The following is a 20,617-nucleotide window of genomic DNA, read 5'->3' as shown; positions in this document are numbered from 1 at the left end:
AAAATACCCTGTGGATATGCTAAGTTGAGCTCTTTTGGGACCAAAAAACCTTGCATTCAGGTCGGTGTGGGACAAGGGAAGCTTGCTTTTTTTGCAAAGGCTTGAATGCAGTTTGTCTACAAGTCTGTTTGGGTGAAGCAATTTCTTTTCCCCCCTAAAAAGGGCCCGAATGCTGAATGCAAGAGTAAAGCTTGGAAAGGGGCAAAATGGAGAATAAAAATGGTTGTGACCTGGTTTACATATTGCCACAAAGATTGGCATACAGGCTCAGCTATAGTTATAAATCAAAAACATGGTGAACAATAAACCATTGCAGTGTCTCAGTGGAGCAGGTGCCCAACCTGACTGAGCTCCAGAGAAAAAGTATGGATTAAAGGCTGGTCTGCCGTAGGAAGGATATTATTAAATTGGAGGGAGCTGAGAAAAGATTTACCACAATGCTGCCAGGAATGGAGGATTTGAGTTATAGGGCCAGGCTGGTCAGGGTGGGGGAGTTCAAAACAAACGGGGCATATTTTTAAGGTGAGAGGAGAAAAGTTTTAAAAAGGATGAGGGCCAACTTGTTTTTACACAGAGTAGCTCTTGTGTGGAATGATCTGCTGGAAGAAGTGGTGGATGCAGCAATGGCTACAACATTTAAAAGACATTTGGATAAGTACATGGACAGGAAAGGTTTGGAGGAAAATGCATCAAATGCAGGCAAGTGGGACCGGTTTAGTTTGGGAACATGTCAGCACCGACTAGTTGGACTGAAGGGTCTGTTTCCATACAGTATGGCTGCATGACTCTAAATGGACACAAAGGGTGAGGTTTCTTTTTCATCTCCTTTCTTCCTGAGCACAATACCTGTTGCACAGTTAAAGTCAAATTCTCAGCCTCCAATGCGCAGCTGTTTGAAGGTGAGTGGTCCGATTGATCTTGACAATTTGAACAGATTGGAAAAGACTGGAAAGATCTGTGAACCGAAGTTATCTTTCCAGTGAATATTAATCCCAAAAGTAGATGACAGAGGTGAAACAAACTCAGCATCTGCTGAGAAGAGTTCCTCCTGCCTTCAAAACCAGCCTGAAAAAAACGAGAGAAAAGTGGGAACAGAAGGCAGTTATCAAAAGAGTGACAACTCTGATAGTCTGGATTAGCAACATGGTGAAAGGAAGTGAAAGAAAACAGGCAAACAAAGAATACGCACAGATGTACAGGATCTCCATTCAGCTTTGAAGAGATCACACCTAGCTCATGCCAATGACTGAAGAACATTTGCTATGACCCGTCAAGGCAATGTTCTTGATTATCCATCTGATGAAGGATGGGTACTGGCAAACGAGGCTCAATGAAAGCAGCAGTTTTCTAATTGCATTGTGGAGACCATTCTGTAGATACAGATGGTTGCACTGTCAATGCAGGCAGCACAAGACAAGCAGTGATTGTTCCAGGATGGATGGTCTACTAATCTATGGATATAAGCGGAAAATGGAAGAAGCCACGTAAGACACGATCAAAATCTAGTTGACTGCTCGGAAAAACACACCAGATAAAGCTGAAGCTGGATGAGTAAATGATGCAATTGAAAGTGCCTGCAACCAACTAAATAGCCCATATACTGACAGCAAAAGGACTCTGCCTGGACCCTACCAAGATGAATGCAATAACAGAGATGCAGTGACAAAATGTCATGGAAGCAGTGCAATGATTTATGGATTTGTAAACTATTTGGCAAATTTCACGTCTAAAAATTTGACAACTTGGTCATGGCATTGAATACCAGTTCCGGAAGTCGCTGTCACACATGGGTCTTACAGGCCCATGCAGTCAGTAAGAAAATTAGACGCAGCACTGACTGGGGCACAGAACAGGAAGCAGCTATCGCTGAAATGAAACAGCAGGTGATGACCATGTCTGTGCTGAGGTACTACAATATCAGTGAAGAAGTCACCTTGTTGCTAATGAAATAAGTCTTGGAGCCAATGTGTACAAAACAAAGCTAACCAGTTGAATTTGCATCCAGGGCAAAAAACACAAACTGATTGGAGCTACATTCAGATTAAGAAAACGTGCCTGGCTATCGTCTTGGTTCATGGGTATTTTAGTTCAAACCTTTGTGGGAGAATAGCAGTCAAATCTGACAAGCTGCTTCAAAGCATCTTCCACATTGTGTTTTTAGCTGCTCCAAAACATGTACACAGAATGTTACTTAATTTGTAGACAGAGCAACTGGACGTGAAATACAAGCAAGTAAACAGCTGTATATTGCCAACATGCTGTCAAAAGCTGCACCCCGAGTGGAGAAAGTTGAAGATTCACTGGGAAGCAACAGTGTGAGATATTCTGCAAGTCATCAAGCTAGAATACGAAAGACCAGCATCTTGCTCAAATCAAGTAAACTATATAACAAGTCACAAGTCTGGGTGCTGTAGGAAGTAGTGACAAAAGAATAGCCTGTAAACATCAAAGGACATAGCTACTGCTGCAGAGAGTATTGAACACACAAATGAAAAAAAAGATAGCTAAACTGGCATCTTGTACAAAGGAAATACAGTCATTATCCCAGAGGAGATTAGAAAAGAATGCTGCTGTATCCATGCAATCCGTTAAGGGACTGAGTCTAGGCTGAGGAAGGCAAGAAAAGTACTCAACTATCCAAAAATGAGTAGGAGATTTATCTCCACCGCCGACGCAGTGCTGGAAACAAATACCAAGCTAAGCAAGATAATGAGCTGATTTAAGCCGTGTGATATCCCAGAGTCCTTGGATAAAGCTTGGAATTGGTTTCTATTGATGTAACTGCTAGGAGTTAAATCAGCTGTGGTTAATGATTACAATGAGATGGTGGAATGTCTGAAAGTATACTTTAGTTGTTATGGCATTCCAGACATGAGTGACAATGGATCTCAATGTACGAATGAGGAATTCAATACTACTTCACACATATTAGGAAATTCAACACCACACATTATCTCTACACTAGTTTCCAGGTGAATGGAAAAATCTGGAGCTGCAGTGAAAATCATCAAGGGAATCTAAAAACAAAATAAGGCAAATCCAGCATGGACTCATACAACTGAGTAAACACTACACATAGTGAATTCACAGCAATTAGTCCAGGCCAAGGGCTAATGTCACACTGCACACAAAGTATTTTCTCAATGGTAAAAATATAATAATTTTACAGAAGCCAGAAGAACAGCAGATGCTCTGCAAAGGGATATAGATAGGTTAAGTGTGTGGGCAAAAACTTGGCAGATGAAGTAGGAGGGAAGATGTGAGGATAAATCATTTTAACAGGAAGAATTAAAGGAGCTGAATATTATTTTAATGGAGAAAGACTACTGAAAGCTCCCGGAGAGGAATCTGGGAGTCCTCAATCGTGAATCACAAAAATAACATCCAAGTTCAGGGAAGGCAAATGGAAAGTTGACTTTCATTTCAAAGGCAATATACCATGAAAGTAGACAGTTTTTGCTAAAACTATACAAGGTACTAGAAAGACCACAGCTGGAATACTTTGAACAGTTTTGGGGCCCTAATCTGAGGAAAGATATTCTAGCATTGGAGGTAGTTCACGAAGGTTCACTAGACTGATACCAGGTATGAAGGACTGCCTTGAGGACAGGTTGAGCAAGTTGAGTCTGTACTCATTGGAATTTCAAAGACCTTACGGAAACATATGAGATTCTTAGGGGACAAGTAGGGTAGATACAGAAAGGTTGTTTCCCTTCATGGGAGAGTATAGGGCCAGAGGGCATATTCTCTAACTATGGGGTTGAATATTTAAGACAGAGATGAGGAGGAATTTCTTCCATCAGAGGGTAGTAAATCTGTGGATTTCTTTACAGCAGAGAGTTATCAATGCACAGTCATTAAGTATATTCAAGGCTGAGATAGACAGACAACCGTTTAAATCAATAAGGAAATTAACAGCTGCAGGGAAGATAGGCACAAACGTGGAGTTAAGGGTTATCACATCAGTTGAATGGCCTACTTCTGCTCCTATGCCTTGTAGGCACAGCTACAAAATCAAAAAGGTAAAATGACAGAAAGCTAAATTTCACTTGCTTAAACTGGCAAGTCAGTGCAAGAGCTGAGCATTGCAGAGCCAAATTACAAATTTTCATGCTCTTAGTGAGTCAGCTCATGTGAGCTTGTGTCGAGCAGTCATCAACAAAATTGTATATGGTGAATGTAAATGACCAGATACATTGTCATATTCATCTACATACATCAAGAGAAGCTATGCCTTCAATGTCAGCAACTGATCGGGAAGGTGTCATCTCTTCACTTGTGCAAAGTACAGAACATCCATGGATCCCTGAGATCCACTATTCCCCAGCAACAAAAATAGTTTAGCAACAGTTACCAATGCAACAATACTCACCACAGGAATGACACTCCCTGAAGTCCCCATCCTAAAATTTAGCAGATATCAAACAGCTAATGACAACGTACACATGTACCAATAGAAAGTTAGCAAGATTTAAAGGTGGTGTATGCAATTCAATCACAGAGACTAATGGAAATGGAACTGACTGAAGTCCACATATGATAATGTTCATGAATGATAATTTTCTTTATGAAAATATAAAGGGTATCTTGGATAATCTAACTTAAAGTGATGGTAAGTGCAATTTACTTTCATGGAAAGAGGAATGATTAGAGAAATGTAAATGTACTTAGTGTACTGACTGGCTTGCTAGTGTGACTTCCAGCCTTAATCCAAATGCCTGTGCATACAGTTTGGACAATCAGTGAACACACATCATTGACATGTTGCTTGTTATGAGTCTGAAGCCTGCTCTCAATCATATTAATGTGGGCAAAAATAAAATCAGTATCCAAGACCTACACTGTAGATACATCCAAATAAGGGGTCAATATCCTGTTCGTAACGAGTCCACTGAAGAGGTCACAGCAGAAAAAAAACTGTTTAAAATACATTTTTGAAAAAGGGACCAAGAAGAAACAGAAATGTTGCCTGTCAGCGCATATTTAAAGCTGGCAGGCTACTGTCGCCTCAAATAATCCACTATTCCCACAAAGCTAAATGAATCCTGGCTTCTTCACTCCCTAGTTATTAGCCACTACTATCCCCCTTACAGAATCATCTACTCCACCCTTCCTTTAAACATATATATGTGATTGCTGTTGGCACGACAATGGCCTGACCTTCCATTGCTATCTACTGGTGATGTATCTGGAGACACTTTTTCAAAGTTCACAGGTCATTTACCTACAAGTAATAAGGTCTCATGTCCTGAATCTAGAGTGTTGCAGGTCAATTCATTCAGGTGTTGCTTGTCAGGCAAAACATCATTTTAACATTGAAAATTCCTGAGTGTTTGCACTTATTGTGCTTGGGTTTTTCTTATCAATGGAGTGCCACATCAACAGCATGCATGCAATGCAAGTGGCATTTTTTTTCTAAATATATTTGAGGTCCATCAGTAAAATTAAATCCAATGAAATTCTTTAACAAGAAAAAACATGTAAATCTTCCAAGGGTGCTAAATTAGAAATTATTTCCAACAGGGCTCCAGAGTCAGAAAAACTAACTCAAGTGTTCAAATAACACCTTTCAGATGTCTCATACAGATTTACAACCAATTACTGAGCATTGAATTGTAATCACTGCTTTACTGTGGGTAATATCAGTAATCATAGCTGATGTTTAATTTACATGATCACCATTTTGTTGTTGTAGCCTGTGTCAAATTCTGAACAGTGTAATTGAATCATTCACTTTCTATTTTGAAGGAGACTACTGATATTGTCATCAAAACAAAAAATGTTTTGAAAAATCTGCTGAAAAGGGCATTTTTAAAAAAAAACAGATTTACCACATTTTGGTGTACATTCTGAATTGTTACCTGTATTACCCCTTTGGCGAAAGTGGCTCTGACATTTCAGAGACACAATGATAGGTTTTGCAATCATAGATGACAAAAGGAAACAACCTTTACTTTTCCATTATGGTGTGGAAAACTTGAAGACAACTTTGAGACACTTGTGTCTACGCAAAACAAGAACTATGGCTCAGTCAAAAATGAACGAACAACTGAATTCATGTCAAAAGGAAACTACACCATGCAATATAAAACTATTATTACACTCTAAATAAGAAGCAAAAAAAACAAATTTGAACACTATTGCATATGACTGAGGCAATCTCCAGGAGTACCCATTTTAAAAATGAGCAGATATTGAACAGCAATGACAACGTACACATGTACCATAATGAAGGCTGCACAATTTAAAGCCCATGTTTGTAATGCAGTCACAGAGAACAATGGAAATGGAACTGACGAGTCTGCATTTAGTTGTTAATGAATGGCAGTTTTCTTTGTGACCATATTTTGTATATATGTAGTAACTTTGGGTTATTTGTAACTACAAATAATAACATGTTCAATTTCTTTATTTTCATGGAAAAAAGAGGAATGATTGGATAAACACAAATGTACTTAGTGTACTGATTGGCTTGCTGTAGTGGTGTTACTTCCAGCCTTACTGTTAATTCCAGTGTGTACAGTCTGGGTAACTAATAAACATACCACTGGCAGGATACTCATTGGAGTATTGGCAGGTCTTTTACTGTGATGTGGAGGTGTCGGGATTGGACTAGGTTGGACAAAGTCACACATGACACCTGGTTATGGTCCAACAGGTTTATTTGAAATCATAAGCTTTCAGAGCATAATGAAGTCAACTGACGAAGGGGCTACACTTTGAAAACCTGTAATTTCAAACAAAAATGCTGGACTATAACCTGGTGTTGTGTGACTTCTGACTAGGTCTTTTACTGGAAAACCTTTGACCTTGATTCTATTCTTGATCTCAACTCGTCTGCAAATCTTTTCTCTACTGAATGATCATTCTTCTCTTGGATGTCTTTCACAAAGAATATTATTTTTCTAAATCTAGTAGACTATTAATTTATCTGGGGCATGCTCAATCTCCTGGATTCCCTTCATGAAGAACCCTTCCCTGTCAATGTAGGTAGTTGCCTCATAATAAAAAAAATCACCCGTAGGACCTTCAATATCATAAATAATCTTGAGGAAAACAAGGGTTTTTTTTTCCACCCCAGTATCCTAGATTTTGAGTCATGAAGTTTCTTAACTCTGTCCTGCATTTTTGGAATTTGTTCATGGAGTGTGTGCAACTTATCTCATTTTGTGAAACAAAAATGCTTAATGCATTGATACACTTGTGTTGAAGTACGTAAATGCTTTATTTCAACTTTTTGAGTGAGTTGGACATCTTCATTTGCCTCTGTAGATGTCTTCCTCGTGATCTAGACACGTCCTCATCCTGAGTTGTGTTACCGGAGGATTACTATTTAGCATAATCCTCTGAAACAGGTACTGCTAAGTCTTCTCTGGAAGAGAAAGGATTGAAAGTTTGCTCTTAAATGTGTGTTGTCTCATTATGTGACATCAGAGACAAATCTGCTATAGCAATTTCAACACCATACTGAAACTCCATAACAAGCTTGAGTTGTTTGTAGCGCTCATGTGTGTTCCCAACATCTGGTTTTTCTGATACACATCTATAAAGTGTGTTTTTGGACCTGTCTGTAGTGATGATGATGTGTAATCATGAGATCTTCACTTGCAATCTCTAACTATGACACCACTGACTGAATCCTGCTGTACAACCAGCAATACAGAAAAGTGTCCCTGGTGAACTCTTTCCAACACAGCTTCCGAAAAGGAAGCTGGAATAACTGGTCTCCAGTCATAAACTAGAAAGTCGTCTATGATTTTGAAAGTGCTGTTATGCTCAACGTGTGTGTTCTTGGCCAACTCACTGGATTCATTCTAGCCATCCTTCAACACAACACTAGTGAATGGTAGATAACAAAGTCTGGAGCTGGATGAACACCACAGCCCAAGCAGCATCTTAGGAGCACAAAAGCTCTGAAGAAGGGTCTAGGCTCGAAATGTCAGCCTTTGTGCTTCCAGGATGCTGCTTGGCCTGCTGTGTTCATCCAGCTCCACACTTTGTTATCTTGGATTCTCCAGCATCTGCAGTTCCCATTATATCTGATCACTAGTGAATGGTAGCATGGTCTTGGTCACTCTTTTGTTCTTATAGAGGCATAGCGTCATACAGCACGGAATCAGATCTTTTGGTTCAACCAGTCCACGCTGGCCATAATCCCAAACTAAACTAGGCCCACCTGCCTGCATTTGGCCCATTTCCCTCCAAACATTTCCTATTTGTGTACTTATCTAAAAGTCTTTTAAATGTTGTAACTGTACCAACATCCACCACGTCCTCTGGAAGTTCATGCAAACACAAATCAGCCTGTCCAAAAAATAAACTGCCCCCCATGTCTTTTTAAATCTTTCTCCTCTCACCGTAAGAATATAACCCCTAGTCTTGAAAACCCCTACCTTGGGGAAAAGATACCTGCCATTCAACTTACCTATCCCCCTCGTGATTTTATAAACCTCTATAAAGTCACCCCTCAACCGCCCATGCTCCACTGAAAAAAGTCCCAGCCTATCCAGCCTCTCCTTATAACTCAAACCCTCCATTCCTGGCAACATCCTATTAAATCTTTTCTGAACCTTCCCCAGCTTAATAATATCCTTTCTATAACAGGGTGACCTTTATGTAAAATTTAGTTTGCTAGCCACTGATCCTTTGGTCATAGCTTGACACTGATTGTGCCTAAAGCTTTTTTGTTCCACAGCAATGATATGAACTTTTGGTATCTGCTGCTTGGCTTACTCTACATGTTGGCTTGTTGTGTGTGCCTTTAGTATTTATACCTCAAAATCAATACATTCTGTTGCTCTCCAGTGATGAGGTTATCCTTCTTCTCTCAAAATATATTTAAGTGTATCCATGGTTCCTGTTTCCAACTCTAATGGTACAGCTTTCTCCAATAATCAAACCTTTTTTGAACTTTAATAGGTTTAACAAAGGCTCGGTAATAAATTTCAACAACTCTGTCTCTGGGGAATTCTGATTTCAAAGCTTCTGTCAAGTTTTGTTTAATTTTCTCTGATTCCCCAGACACAGTTCTTCTGTTAAGTTTCAAGAATTATGTTTGTTCTCAGATTAAAGTAATTGTCAAGAGCTTGAAGAACTTTTTCAAAGATATGACTTTTATATTTTAGCAATTTATAACATCAGGTATAAGTTTTGGCACTGTGAATGCTTCGTTATGAATACTTGGTTAAGCTCACAATTACAGCATTGGGCTCCTGATTGGTCCGAGAACAAGGCTTGTATCAAGCTAATATTTCACTCATTTAACAGTATACCTCTGTAACAGGTACTGCAGATTCCTCATCACAGCTAACAGGGTGAAAAGTTATCAAACCCAAAGTCTGTTGACAGGCTGGCAAGAGCCAGAAAAAAGAAACACACATTATCATTTTTTTCTGCAATCACTGTTGACACTCTAAGCAGGTCACGTTCTCTTTGATGAAATAATGTCACTGTCCAAATAAAACACTTAAAACTTTGAATGCTGAAGCAGAATTGGAGCTTATTGTGCTTTTTTTATTTAAATAATCCAATTGCTTATCAGATTTCTCCTTTACAACTTCTGTAGTTGTAATTTAATCACCAATTTAACGCAAGACTTGGCAGCAGCCGACTGAAAACTAAACAATGTGAAATTGACACAAACTTATGACTGTCTCATTAGGAACACTCATTTTCGTCATCAGTAATTGAGTAACTGGACCACAGTAACTATAGCTCATCAGCTGATTTTTTCATCTAATATCCCTCAGAAATCCCAGCTGATCTTGCTAAAAGGTATACCTATTCAAATGTATTGCAATACTGGACGATTTCTGGAACTCAGTTATGTTGTGAACTATAGTACCAAACACTCAATCATCTTTACCATCCCCATTTATGACTTAAATATATTGCTGGAAAGGTAAAGTTTTTTTTAAGAATGAAGGGTTCCACAATTGGTTTAAAAACTGAAGTATCCAAAATAGGTATATTGGGTCAATTAGTGACAATATGTCCTGGCAATCTGGCCGACAAATTTGCAGTCAATTCTGCAGGATTGTAATAAGGTCAACTAAGACCTTGGAAGGGAGAATGAAACATTTCAGGAAAGCCAGTGCCAGACAAGATTCCTCCAAGCAAGACAAACAGTTTACTGCAGGGAACAAAGTTTGGTGTATGAACCACAGGAATGGCCCTGCTGGCTAAGAGGCATGGTCAACATGAGGTCAGGTCCCATGATGTACAAAGGTCAGGTAGGTGATGCAGTCCTGAACAAACACATTGGACCATGCGAAAGCTGCAAACTTACAAACAGGGCAGAAGTAAGACATATCCAGCCCCTAGAATAGCCGGAAAGGCTGTTTGATGCCATGGGTTTTCCACCTCCATCTAGCGTGGAAGAAACCTCAGAATCTGATATGGACATGGCAGATGTCACAGTCCTGAAGCCTTTACCACCAGTAGAGGGCGAATTTCTTCCAAGAGACTTTAGCTGCAACAAATGGGCTACAGCCCAGTGCACACCATCTGTGTTTGAGCTGAGTCAGAGAAACTGGACCCAGCATAAAAATGCCCCAGGAGAGGCTACAAAATAAAGAACAGGCCTACCTCCTCAGAATTAGAGGGGTGAGGGATGTAGTGATTGTAATGAGCCAGTTTGACCCCATGGAATGTGAGTTCCCTGATTGGAGCTGTTCATCTGGTCCAATCAGGAAGCTCTGGCTGATGGATATAAACAGGAATGTCAGAGGTTCTGCTCACAGAGCAGGTTCTGAGGAAACTGGACCAGTGTCAAGTACTGTGCATTGGTAAATAAAGGGTGACTTGGTGACAGGATACCGGTCTCTGTGGAGTTATTTCAAATTCCATTATCTTTGCACTTATATTTTCTGTCCTTTTATTGCCCTATTTAAATGTTCAGAACAGGCAGTTCCCTGCACTATGAAGTTAACATCTCACTGTATGAATAAATCCAAAGTAGACAATTTGTTAGTAAATTTGTTAGTAATCACATTTAAAGCAGAATAATTGCGATATTCATCTCAATTCTACCTATGCTTTGAGATGCCTGCACACCTAAGTGACAAACAAAGAAATTCATGTTGAAACAATCTCTTGCTCAAACAGGATAAACAATGTCAGAAGTCACAAAACGCCAGATTAAAGTCCAACAGATCTATTTGAAATTGCAAGCTTTTGGGGTGTAGCCCCTTCCTAATGCACACTGGTGCTATGCTGGAGTTGTGTGGCTTCTGACTTTGTCCACCCCAGCCTAACACCAGCACCTTCACATCAAGAATAAACAAGCATTAAGGTGACAATTTATCTGACCAACTTCCCTTATGTTAACAGTTTTGCTGTGTAGGTAAATTTTACAATCAACTGCTTTCTGTACTCATGAACGTACGACACTAACTTCTAGCTCATTAACCTCATTTACAGAATCACTCCAAAATGAGACAACAGAAGCTGACAGCTAAGATTAGCAACATTTGTGCAATATCAATACCATCATGGGCTCTTGAAGATACTTCTTTTGCTAATTTTAAATGTCAACATGAACACAAAATGGCACTTTTATAATGAGCAAACATGTCCCTTACATGGGACAAAATCATTCCATCTCAGAAGCAATAGTTTCCACTTTGCACAAGATCCAGGTGCTCACAGGGTTAAGAGGAACTACTTTCATCCTGTGTACCTAACAAAATATAAAATGAGAAAAAAGGCACATGACAATAATGTCTTTGCTTCTGTAAACTATATTAGCACATTGTAAACTTCCCAACTCAAATTTGAATTTTAATTGTCATAGATAGGGTTCATGTTGTAGGCTTTTTTTAATTAATGCAATGTAGTGTAACTGCCTTAAACAGTAACATTCTGTATCCAAACAGATGCTGTGTGAAGAGGGATTTTTGAACTGGTCAGCAATTATAGGGTTAAAATGATTCTTGGATGCTAAGCTTTCAAAGTGCAAAAGTAGCTTTACTGCAGAAGTGAGTCACACTTTTATCACATACACACTTCTGGAGGGTGCTCGCCACCCAGTTTGATCCAGCAAGTGTATTCTAGACAGACACTCAATGACAACAAAGTGTGAAGCTGGATGAACACAGCAGGTCAAGCAGCATCTCAGGAGCACAAAAGCTGACGTTTTGGGCCTAGACCCTTCATCAGATGAAGGGTCTAGGCCCGAATGTCAGCTTTTGTGCTCCTGAGATGCTGCTTGACCTGCTGTGTTCATCCAGCTTCACACTTTGTTATCTTGGATTCTCCAGCATCTGCAGTTCCCATTATCACAGACACTCAATGACGCTCTTTCTACAACTGAAAACAATACATTTCATCAAGGAAATCCAACCTGACCTACAAGTATAAGATTTTCTCTACCATGGAAGGGATGAATGGATGAGGTCTGGAGCCATTGGAGTGTGGCAATGGCCTCCTTCATTTATTAATTACATTGCATAATAAGAACATATGAAATGTTCTTTTGGCTCCTCGAGCATAATGCTAGCTATCCTGCATTATTGTTACATATCCGAAATTCCAGTCCTTCTTAATAGCGTCGGTCCAGTTGAGGCAGCACTGTGATTCTAACACAATCACAATACTATATAAACTGTGTGAAACTCTGGAGAGGCCTGCTGGTGTGACCAATACAAAATTGTCTCAGGACTAATACAAATAAACACTGCTTGAAGTGTCAACTGAAGACCTGATATCAAGTGTTTATTTCAAATATTCCACAACACTGTATTAAAGGCAAACTGCTTTGAATACTGAACATTTGAGACAAACACTGCGAATGCTGGAATAACTCAACAGTCAAATTTAAACTTCAGGTAGTTGACTTGTGAAAAGGGGGTACAGTTTGCCTTCTGATGATTCTGCTATGAAACAACTGTCAGAATGGAAGTACAGCTCTGCGCTTCTTAGGCAGCCCAACCAAAAGCACCTCTCAGAAATGTAGAGCGCCGTTGTGTCATTAAAAAAAGGGTGGAAGTGGCATTTGGATAATCCAGCCCAATAATTCTGTTCCCCTTTCCACAGATCCTGCCTGACCTGTTGAATATTTTCTGCTTCATATCAGATTTCAAGCTTCCATGTAGAATACAATGCCTTGTATTATTTTGTACTACACACTTCATCTCCCACAAATGCTCGCATAGCCTTCACACAGTTTTTCTGTCAGATCCAATGAAAAAAAATCCATGACTATGGGTAGAATATAACATTATCTCTCAGCAAGTTTATACACAAGATCTGAATGCCTTTCCTTGGTTGTTACAATTGCACAACAAGCATAAGTATCTGAAGTTAAACTGCTAAGCCAATTTTAATGTTTGAGTATGAACTGAAGTTTTAGGGATTTTCTATCTGGTCTGACTTGTTGATGCATACATTAGAATCTTCGACTAGTTAGATTTCAGCATCTAAATTGCATTGAAAGACCAGGGGCTCAGACCTAACGCAGGATCATCAATTCATTTGTAAATGATATAAATGTCATGATGAAGGCCAATACAAAAAAGTCCAATCATTAATATAATCAGTATATTCTCTGGACTTTTGAACAGTATTGCATGTCCTGAGAGTTCAGAAACAATTGTAATTTTCTCCTATATTATAAAAGCATCACAATTAATGCCACAACACTACTTCTATTAAGTTATATGGTCAGATCCTATCAATATCAGGTTTTGGAAGTTGAAACACACTAAATCCATACCTACCTTGCCCATAAGAACTAATTTAACAGAGAAAGTCTGAGTCTTACAACATGGAAACAAACTCTGCAGCCCAGCTCGTCCATGCTGATCAGGTTTCCGAAACTGAACTCGTCACATTTGCCTGCATTTGGCCCATATCCCTCTCGACCTTTTCTATCGATGTATCTGTCCCAATGTCTTTTAAATGTTATTGCATCCATGTTATCACTTCCTCTGGCAGCTCGTTCCATACACTCCCCATTCTGTCTCTTAAATCTTTCCTGTCTCACCATAAACCTATGCCCTCTAGTTCTGTTTCCCCTATCCTAGGGGGGGAAAAAATGTTCAAAAGAGGCTGGAGAAGTGCATTGTCACTCATCCTCTACCAAACAGATCTTCCTGAACTCAGACAGTAGGAACTGCAGATACTGGAGGGCCTGAGATAACAAGGTGTAGAGCTGGATGAACACAGCAGGCCAAGGAGCAGAGGAGCAGGAAGGGTGACATTTCGGGCCTAGGCTGTTCTTCAGAAAAAGGGTCTAGGCCCAAAATGTCAGCCTTCCTGCTCCTCTGATGCTGCTTGGCCTGCTATGTTCATCCAGCTCTACACCTTGTTATGTCCCTGAACTCATCTTTCTTCTCAGAAATGACAGACATCAGCTGGCTGGCTTGTTCTAAGTAAATTATCCTTCAACCCAACTTTTTCCTGCAGGCTTTCCTCCAGGTCAATGAGATAAAAGAAGAACCTTTCCAAGCCCATCGCTGTTCAAAAACCAGCCTGCATGGTATGTGCAATGAGGCATTCAGTTATTACCAGTCGCTGGATTTTATTTAAACCAGACTTTCTAGAAATCACATTCATAGTGAACTTTCAATGACCTCTTTTTAAAAGAAACCATTTCACAAAGCTTGAAACTAATTATTTTTCCCCCACAATCCTTCAAAACTTTCAAGCAAAATCAAATATAAAGTGTCTTCATAACAGCATGTTTGAACTGGTGGAAGTAAAGTTTTTTTTAATTTTGCTGGCTTCAATTCTAAATTTAGAATTACACTGCAGCTCTCTGTTTTACCTCGTATTCTCTTAAATATGCTGAATTGTTAGGAGATCCAGGTCATAGTGCAACACCTGCCTGCTGCAAGTTACACAGTGGTTGGCTGTAAGGGAGTTCTGCCATCTGCAAATAGTTTTAAAGTGTGGGAGCTATGACCAACTGTGTCCGATTATTCCTAGCATCAAAAGCATTTAAAATTAAGTTTATAAAATCCCAAACAGGATGAGACCGGAACACATTTAAAATGCAGTTTGACACCACAGTGGACTTGTATTTCTTGCGAAATATATGGAACATAGAACATATAGAACATAGAACATTACAACACAGTACAGGCCCTTCGGCCCTCGATGTTGTGCCGACCTGTCATATCGATCTTAAGCCCATCTAACCTACACTATTCCATGTACGTCCATATGCTTGTCCAATGACGACTTAAATGTACCTAAAGTTGGCGAATCTACGACCGTTGCAGGCAAAGCGTTCCATTCTCTTACTACTCTCTGAGTAAAGAAACTACCTCTGACATCTGTCCTATATCTTTCACCCCTCAATTTAAAGCTATGCCCCCTCGTGCTCGCCGTCACCATCCTAGGAAAAAGGCTCTCCCTATCCACCCTATCTAACCCTCTGATTATTTTATATGTTTCAATCAAGTCACCTCTCAACCTTCTTCTCTTTAATGAAAACAGCCTCAAGTCCCTCAGCCTTTCCTCGTAAGACCTCCCCTCCATACCAGGCAACATCCTAGTAAATCTCCTCTGCACCCTTTCCAAAGCTTCCACGTCCTTCTTATAATGCAGTGACCAGAACTGTACACAATACTCCAAGTGCGGCCGCACCAGAGTTTTGTACAGCTTCACTATAACCTCTTGGTTCCGGAACTCGATCCCTCTATTAATAAAAGCTAAAACACTGTATGCCTTCTTAACAGCCCTGTCAACCTGGGTGGCAACTTTCAAGGATCTGTGTACATGGACACCGAGATCTCTCTGCTCATCTACACTACCAAGAATCTTACCATTAGCCCTGTACTTTGCCTTCCGGTTACTCCTACCAAAGTGCATCACCTCACACTTGTCTGCATTAAACTCCATTTGCCACCTCTCAGCCTAGCTCTGCAGCTTATCTATGTCTCTCTGCAACCTACAGCATCCTTTGTCACTATCCACAACTCCACCGACCTTAGTGTCATCTGCAAATTTACTAACCCATCCTTCTACGCCCTCATCCAGGTCACTTATAAAAATGACAAACAGCAGTGGACCCAACACCGACCCTTGCGGTATACCACTAGTAACTGGTCTCCAGGATGAACATTTTCCATCAACCACCACCTTCTGCCTTCTTTCAGCAAGCCAATTTCCGATCCAAACTGCTATATCTCCCACAATTCCATTCCTCCGCATTTTGTACAATAGCCTATTGTGAGGAACCTTATCGAATGTCTTGCTGAAATCCATATACACCACATCAACCGGTTTACTCTCATCTACCTGTTTGGTCACCTTCTCAAAGAACTCAATAAGGTTTGTGAGGCACGACCTTCCCTTCACAAAACCGTGCTGACTATCCCTAATCAATTTATTCTTTTCTAGATGAAAAGATAGTCCTTAGGAAATGTGCTCAGAATTCAGATCATGATATGGCTGCTAGCTTAAATGGCATATTCACATTAATGAATACCTTCAAACCATCTTGGGTGTAACACCCATAAAACAGTACAACAGCACCTTTAAGAGTTTCTACTGTATTTGTGCTGAAGACAAATATAGCAAACCCCACTGAGTGACCAATTCCAATAGCCTTTGTGTGAGATTTAACTACATTCTGCTCCAGTGTTTTATTGCCCTGTAAATTGAAAATAAATATATTTAATCTTGTAAAAGCTTTGACACAATATTTTATTTATTTAGGAGTCCTTATGTGAAGGTCAAACCTGCATAAATTCTGGTATACAGTTGACTGTAATGGAAGCAATTGTTAATTCTAGGTCATTGTGTGCGGGGGTGAGTAACAAATACGGCTGCTAGATCCACTTACAGGAACTGTTAGAAAAATACTCAAAGGTAAAATGATGCTTCGAAACTCATGTTCACCACTGACTTAATTTGCATATATCAATCCAAACATTTTGTGTAAATGAAGAAGGGTCTAGACCCAAAACGTCAGCTTTCCTGCTCCTCTGATGCTGCTTGGCCTGCTGTGTTCATCCAGCTCTACACCTTGTGTAAATTCTGCCTTTTTACTGAGGGTAAACTGAAATACATTATTCTGATTCATTTATGTCCAATCTGTGAAGCTCAATTTTTACATCAGTATATGCAATTTTTTTTTTGGTAATTAGAAACCGCAATGGTTAATTGATATTATTGTGATGTTATCAATTATAAATGTTCTAGCTATTCCACATCCAAAGATTTAGTAAATGTGAAACATCATAACTGTGCCAGCTGCTGTACGGCTCCCTAGACAGGGAAGAAGGTAAATTTAGGAAGTAAAACACTGGAGAATGAGAGAGTAAGAACAAATCCATAAAATGAGTAAAACCAAAAGCAAAGGGCGCCTTCAACAGAAAAGGAGAAAGCTTGGTGGAACCATAATTTCAGAGGAAAGGGCAAAGAGCTAAAATCAAGATAATACTGTCAATAAAGTGGATGGCAATGGTTTTCCTTTTGTCTAAGTGTGCCCAGAGAACGAACTTTGTAAGAAAACAAACAAAGCAGTAAATACATTAAAGGAAAACGATTCAATAATTAAAAACATAAACAAATGCGATAAAGGAACCCGAGTGAAACAAACGAAAAACGAGAAGAAAAAGTGAAAGACCACAGCGTACAGGTATCACCGAATCTACAGTTCTGACAGCTCCATGTATCTTCGTTCTTTTCCCATAGTTTTTGAAGTGTTCAATTCTAAGGAAACGATTTCAAAATAAAAAGGAAGATTAAATTGGGTGGGGGGTTGGCACGGCTACTTTTAAAATGATCACAAACTGATCGAGACGATCTCCTTTGTTGCACGAATTAACCGCATGGAGGAAGAGACATGAGAGTTTATCGAAGGAGGTGAGGATAGAGAAAGCTGGTCTGTGTATGGGGTTAGCTGCCCTTACCTGTAATTAGGATGGCCTTGTCCTGGACAGTGAGCAGCTCGCTGGCCGGCAGCGTGCAGTAACTGAGCAGACAGGCCAGGGAGAAGAGGCAGAGGCCGGGGGAGCCGGGCAGCGCCACGAAGCACACCGACTCTCCGAGCAGGAGCAGCAGCAAGCTGAGGGCAGCCTGCACTCCCAACCGCAACTCCTGCCTCAGGAGGCGGCGGATTACCGCGGCGCCCAGCACCGCCGTCACCCCCGCGTACAGCAGCGACAAGGACAGCTCGGAGTTCGCGCTCGCCTGATCCATCGGCTCGCTGCCTCCACTTCCCCAACTCCCCTTCTCCCCTTCTGCTTAAGCTCAACGAAACTCCTCCTTCCCTGCCCTCCATCCACTCTCATCTCAGGATGGGATGGGTCGGTGGAGGGAGGGAGGAGAGACGTACCACTGCAAGGTTGGACAACTATTCCCGACCCACAGCCAACGGGAATTGTACCCTCCCCGAGGTCACAGGTAGTTCATGAAAAGGTGTAAGGCTTGAACATGTTATTTTTGTTTGCACAGAAGGGGGTCCTGCACATGAACGCGTGTTACTCTAACGTAAGTTAGTTGTTATTATATCTGCTTGCACCCTCCGGATCATTAAGCAAGTGTTGCTCTGGAGATGCTTTGTGTGGGGTTTTGCAAGCACATTTGGTCGAGTGTGGTTTGTACTTTTGTCTTTTTCAAACAACCAAAGGACCACACTATTCGATTTGATCAGTCTTTGAAACATACATCCTACAAACACTTGCACTAGCACTGAATTTCATACATTTGCTGAGTTGTTTGGTAGACGATCTATATTTTTGGCAGAATTAATAAGTTGATTGCTAATTCGTTGTAGCTGAAATACATCATTTCATTAGATTGATTTTTAAGTATGACAGAAATATTCTCAGCTGACTTGCCCTTTCAAATCGTAATGTCAAATCTTCCCAAAATGATTGTTCTATTAAATTATAAAGTCTTGGATGTTTGCTAGTTTCATATTTACTCTCGTTGACGTATTGTGTAGACTTCACATTAAGGTTACCATGAACATTGAATGTTGGTGGAATTTCAACAGCCCATCTCAGCATTAGATTGCCTGTTTGTGCCTAAGACTTGTATCAATGTGTGCATACATAAAATATACACTGACTTCAAAATTTCTAAATGCATGTAGTTATATTTGTATAATTGCCTCATGTAATAAACGTTAATATGACACACATCAATTAGTATAGTAGGTTCATTAAATATCTGAATGTTTATATATAGGCATAAAGATATATATTCTCTTGATACACATACATACACAATATGCATTTTCATAAGTATAACTTACTAACAGTCTGAAATAATTTCAATCGCTTCCTGCTTTTAAGATTGAAGCAAAGGTCAAATTTTCTTAACAGAGTCTAAAATATATTCAATTCTCTTTGGACTTTGCCAAGAATAGTGTGTAAGATTTTTTTAGCTTGTCTCTTGAGAAAATAAACTTTTAAAATGTTGCACCTATCGTATGAGTTGGCAAGATATATGGCAAAGCATCATTTTTGAACTTTGAACACAAATGTTTTTCTACATTTTCTTAACTTATCAAGTAGCAGAGATAAGAAATTTAAACCAATCAATATTATCAAAATCTACAAGTTACTTGTGTAGAAAGTGCAAATCATAAGAAAGATGACAAGTACTTGGCAGTTCAATCATGTCAGGTCAGAAGATTAAATTGTTACTTAAGTTGTAATGAGTTGTTTCAGCACTTGGGAATAGGTAAAATATCGTTGAAGTTATGTGATAAATTGATTGTAAATATAATTACAACTTCCTCAATTCCATTTAAAGAAGAAGTTATTTTATATTAAGGCTTTGAATTTCAACAAATGAATGTAATTAAAGTCCTCCTGGAGTACAGGTCTATGTGTCTTAATGCAATATTTTAACAATTGAACATAACAAACATATTTTGTACTCAATGGATCTATTTTGCATGCTTCATTCTTCCAATTAGTTTGATTTTATGATCAAAACATTCATGTAGTATTGATCATACAAAATTTCTTCTCAGATATTTATGACTTTGTTACTGGAGTCATCCGGAGTTCCAATCATAGTTTGAATCTTGTGTTGGGGTTATGCTGAAGCTGGGTGAATTTAATGTATATACTCATTGTGAAGGGGGCTTTCAGATGGGAAAAAAAACCTGAACTTGAATGGTACCTTTCACATCCACAGAATGTGCCTAAGTCTTTCACTTTTGAAGTGTTATGGAGGAGAAAAATAAATCTGTTGGACTATAACTGGTGTCATGTGATTTTTGACCGAGGAGAAAAAAGGTAGAGTACAATGTATATATTTTTGGATTAGCTCAGAGTGCATGGGGGTTGAGTCTGCAATATTAATCGCCTAATTAAAATATTTATTCATAAATTTTAGCAATGAGAAGCTATTGCTTCAGATTAAAGCACCTACTAGTCTCTCAAGCTGCTTTTCCTAATTATGTCATCCTTTGACACCCCATTATTATGAAGATTTTAATTAACTACTAAAAGACTCTATATAAAATGGGCAACCTGTCAGTTATAATCGTGGCATTGGACAGTGACAGTTTAAAATAGTGATATGTCAAAAGCACTGGCAAACTAATAATATCCCAGGGCAGAAATGGCTAGCACGAGGGGTCATAGTTTTAAGCTGGTTGGTGGAAAGTATAGAGGGGATGTCAGAGGCAGGTTCTTTACGCAGA

The 20,617-nt window shown here is 39.5% G+C and overlaps 1 protein-coding gene across 1 annotated transcript in view; it reads right to left on the bottom strand.

The window, feature by feature from the left end:
- The window catches only part of LOC125459866 (estradiol 17-beta-dehydrogenase 2-like), a 50,896-nt gene extending 32,705 nt beyond the window's left edge, over positions 1-18,191 (bottom strand). Inside the window, exon 1 of the mRNA XM_048546830.2 lies at positions 17,865-18,191. Coding sequence (XP_048402787.1) covers positions 17,865-18,153 — 289 coding nt within the window. The 5' untranslated portion in view covers positions 18,154-18,191. The remainder of the gene's footprint in view (positions 1-17,864) is intronic.
- Positions 18,192-20,617: the final 2,426 nt, after the last annotated feature.

This window comes from Stegostoma tigrinum, chromosome 16, assembly GCF_030684315.1.
Source record: "Stegostoma tigrinum isolate sSteTig4 chromosome 16, sSteTig4.hap1, whole genome shotgun sequence".
Lineage (NCBI taxonomy): Eukaryota > Metazoa > Chordata > Chondrichthyes > Orectolobiformes > Stegostomatidae > Stegostoma > Stegostoma tigrinum.
Note: the sequence above shows the minus strand (reverse complement) of the source record. Positions and strands in the feature narration are given on the sequence as shown.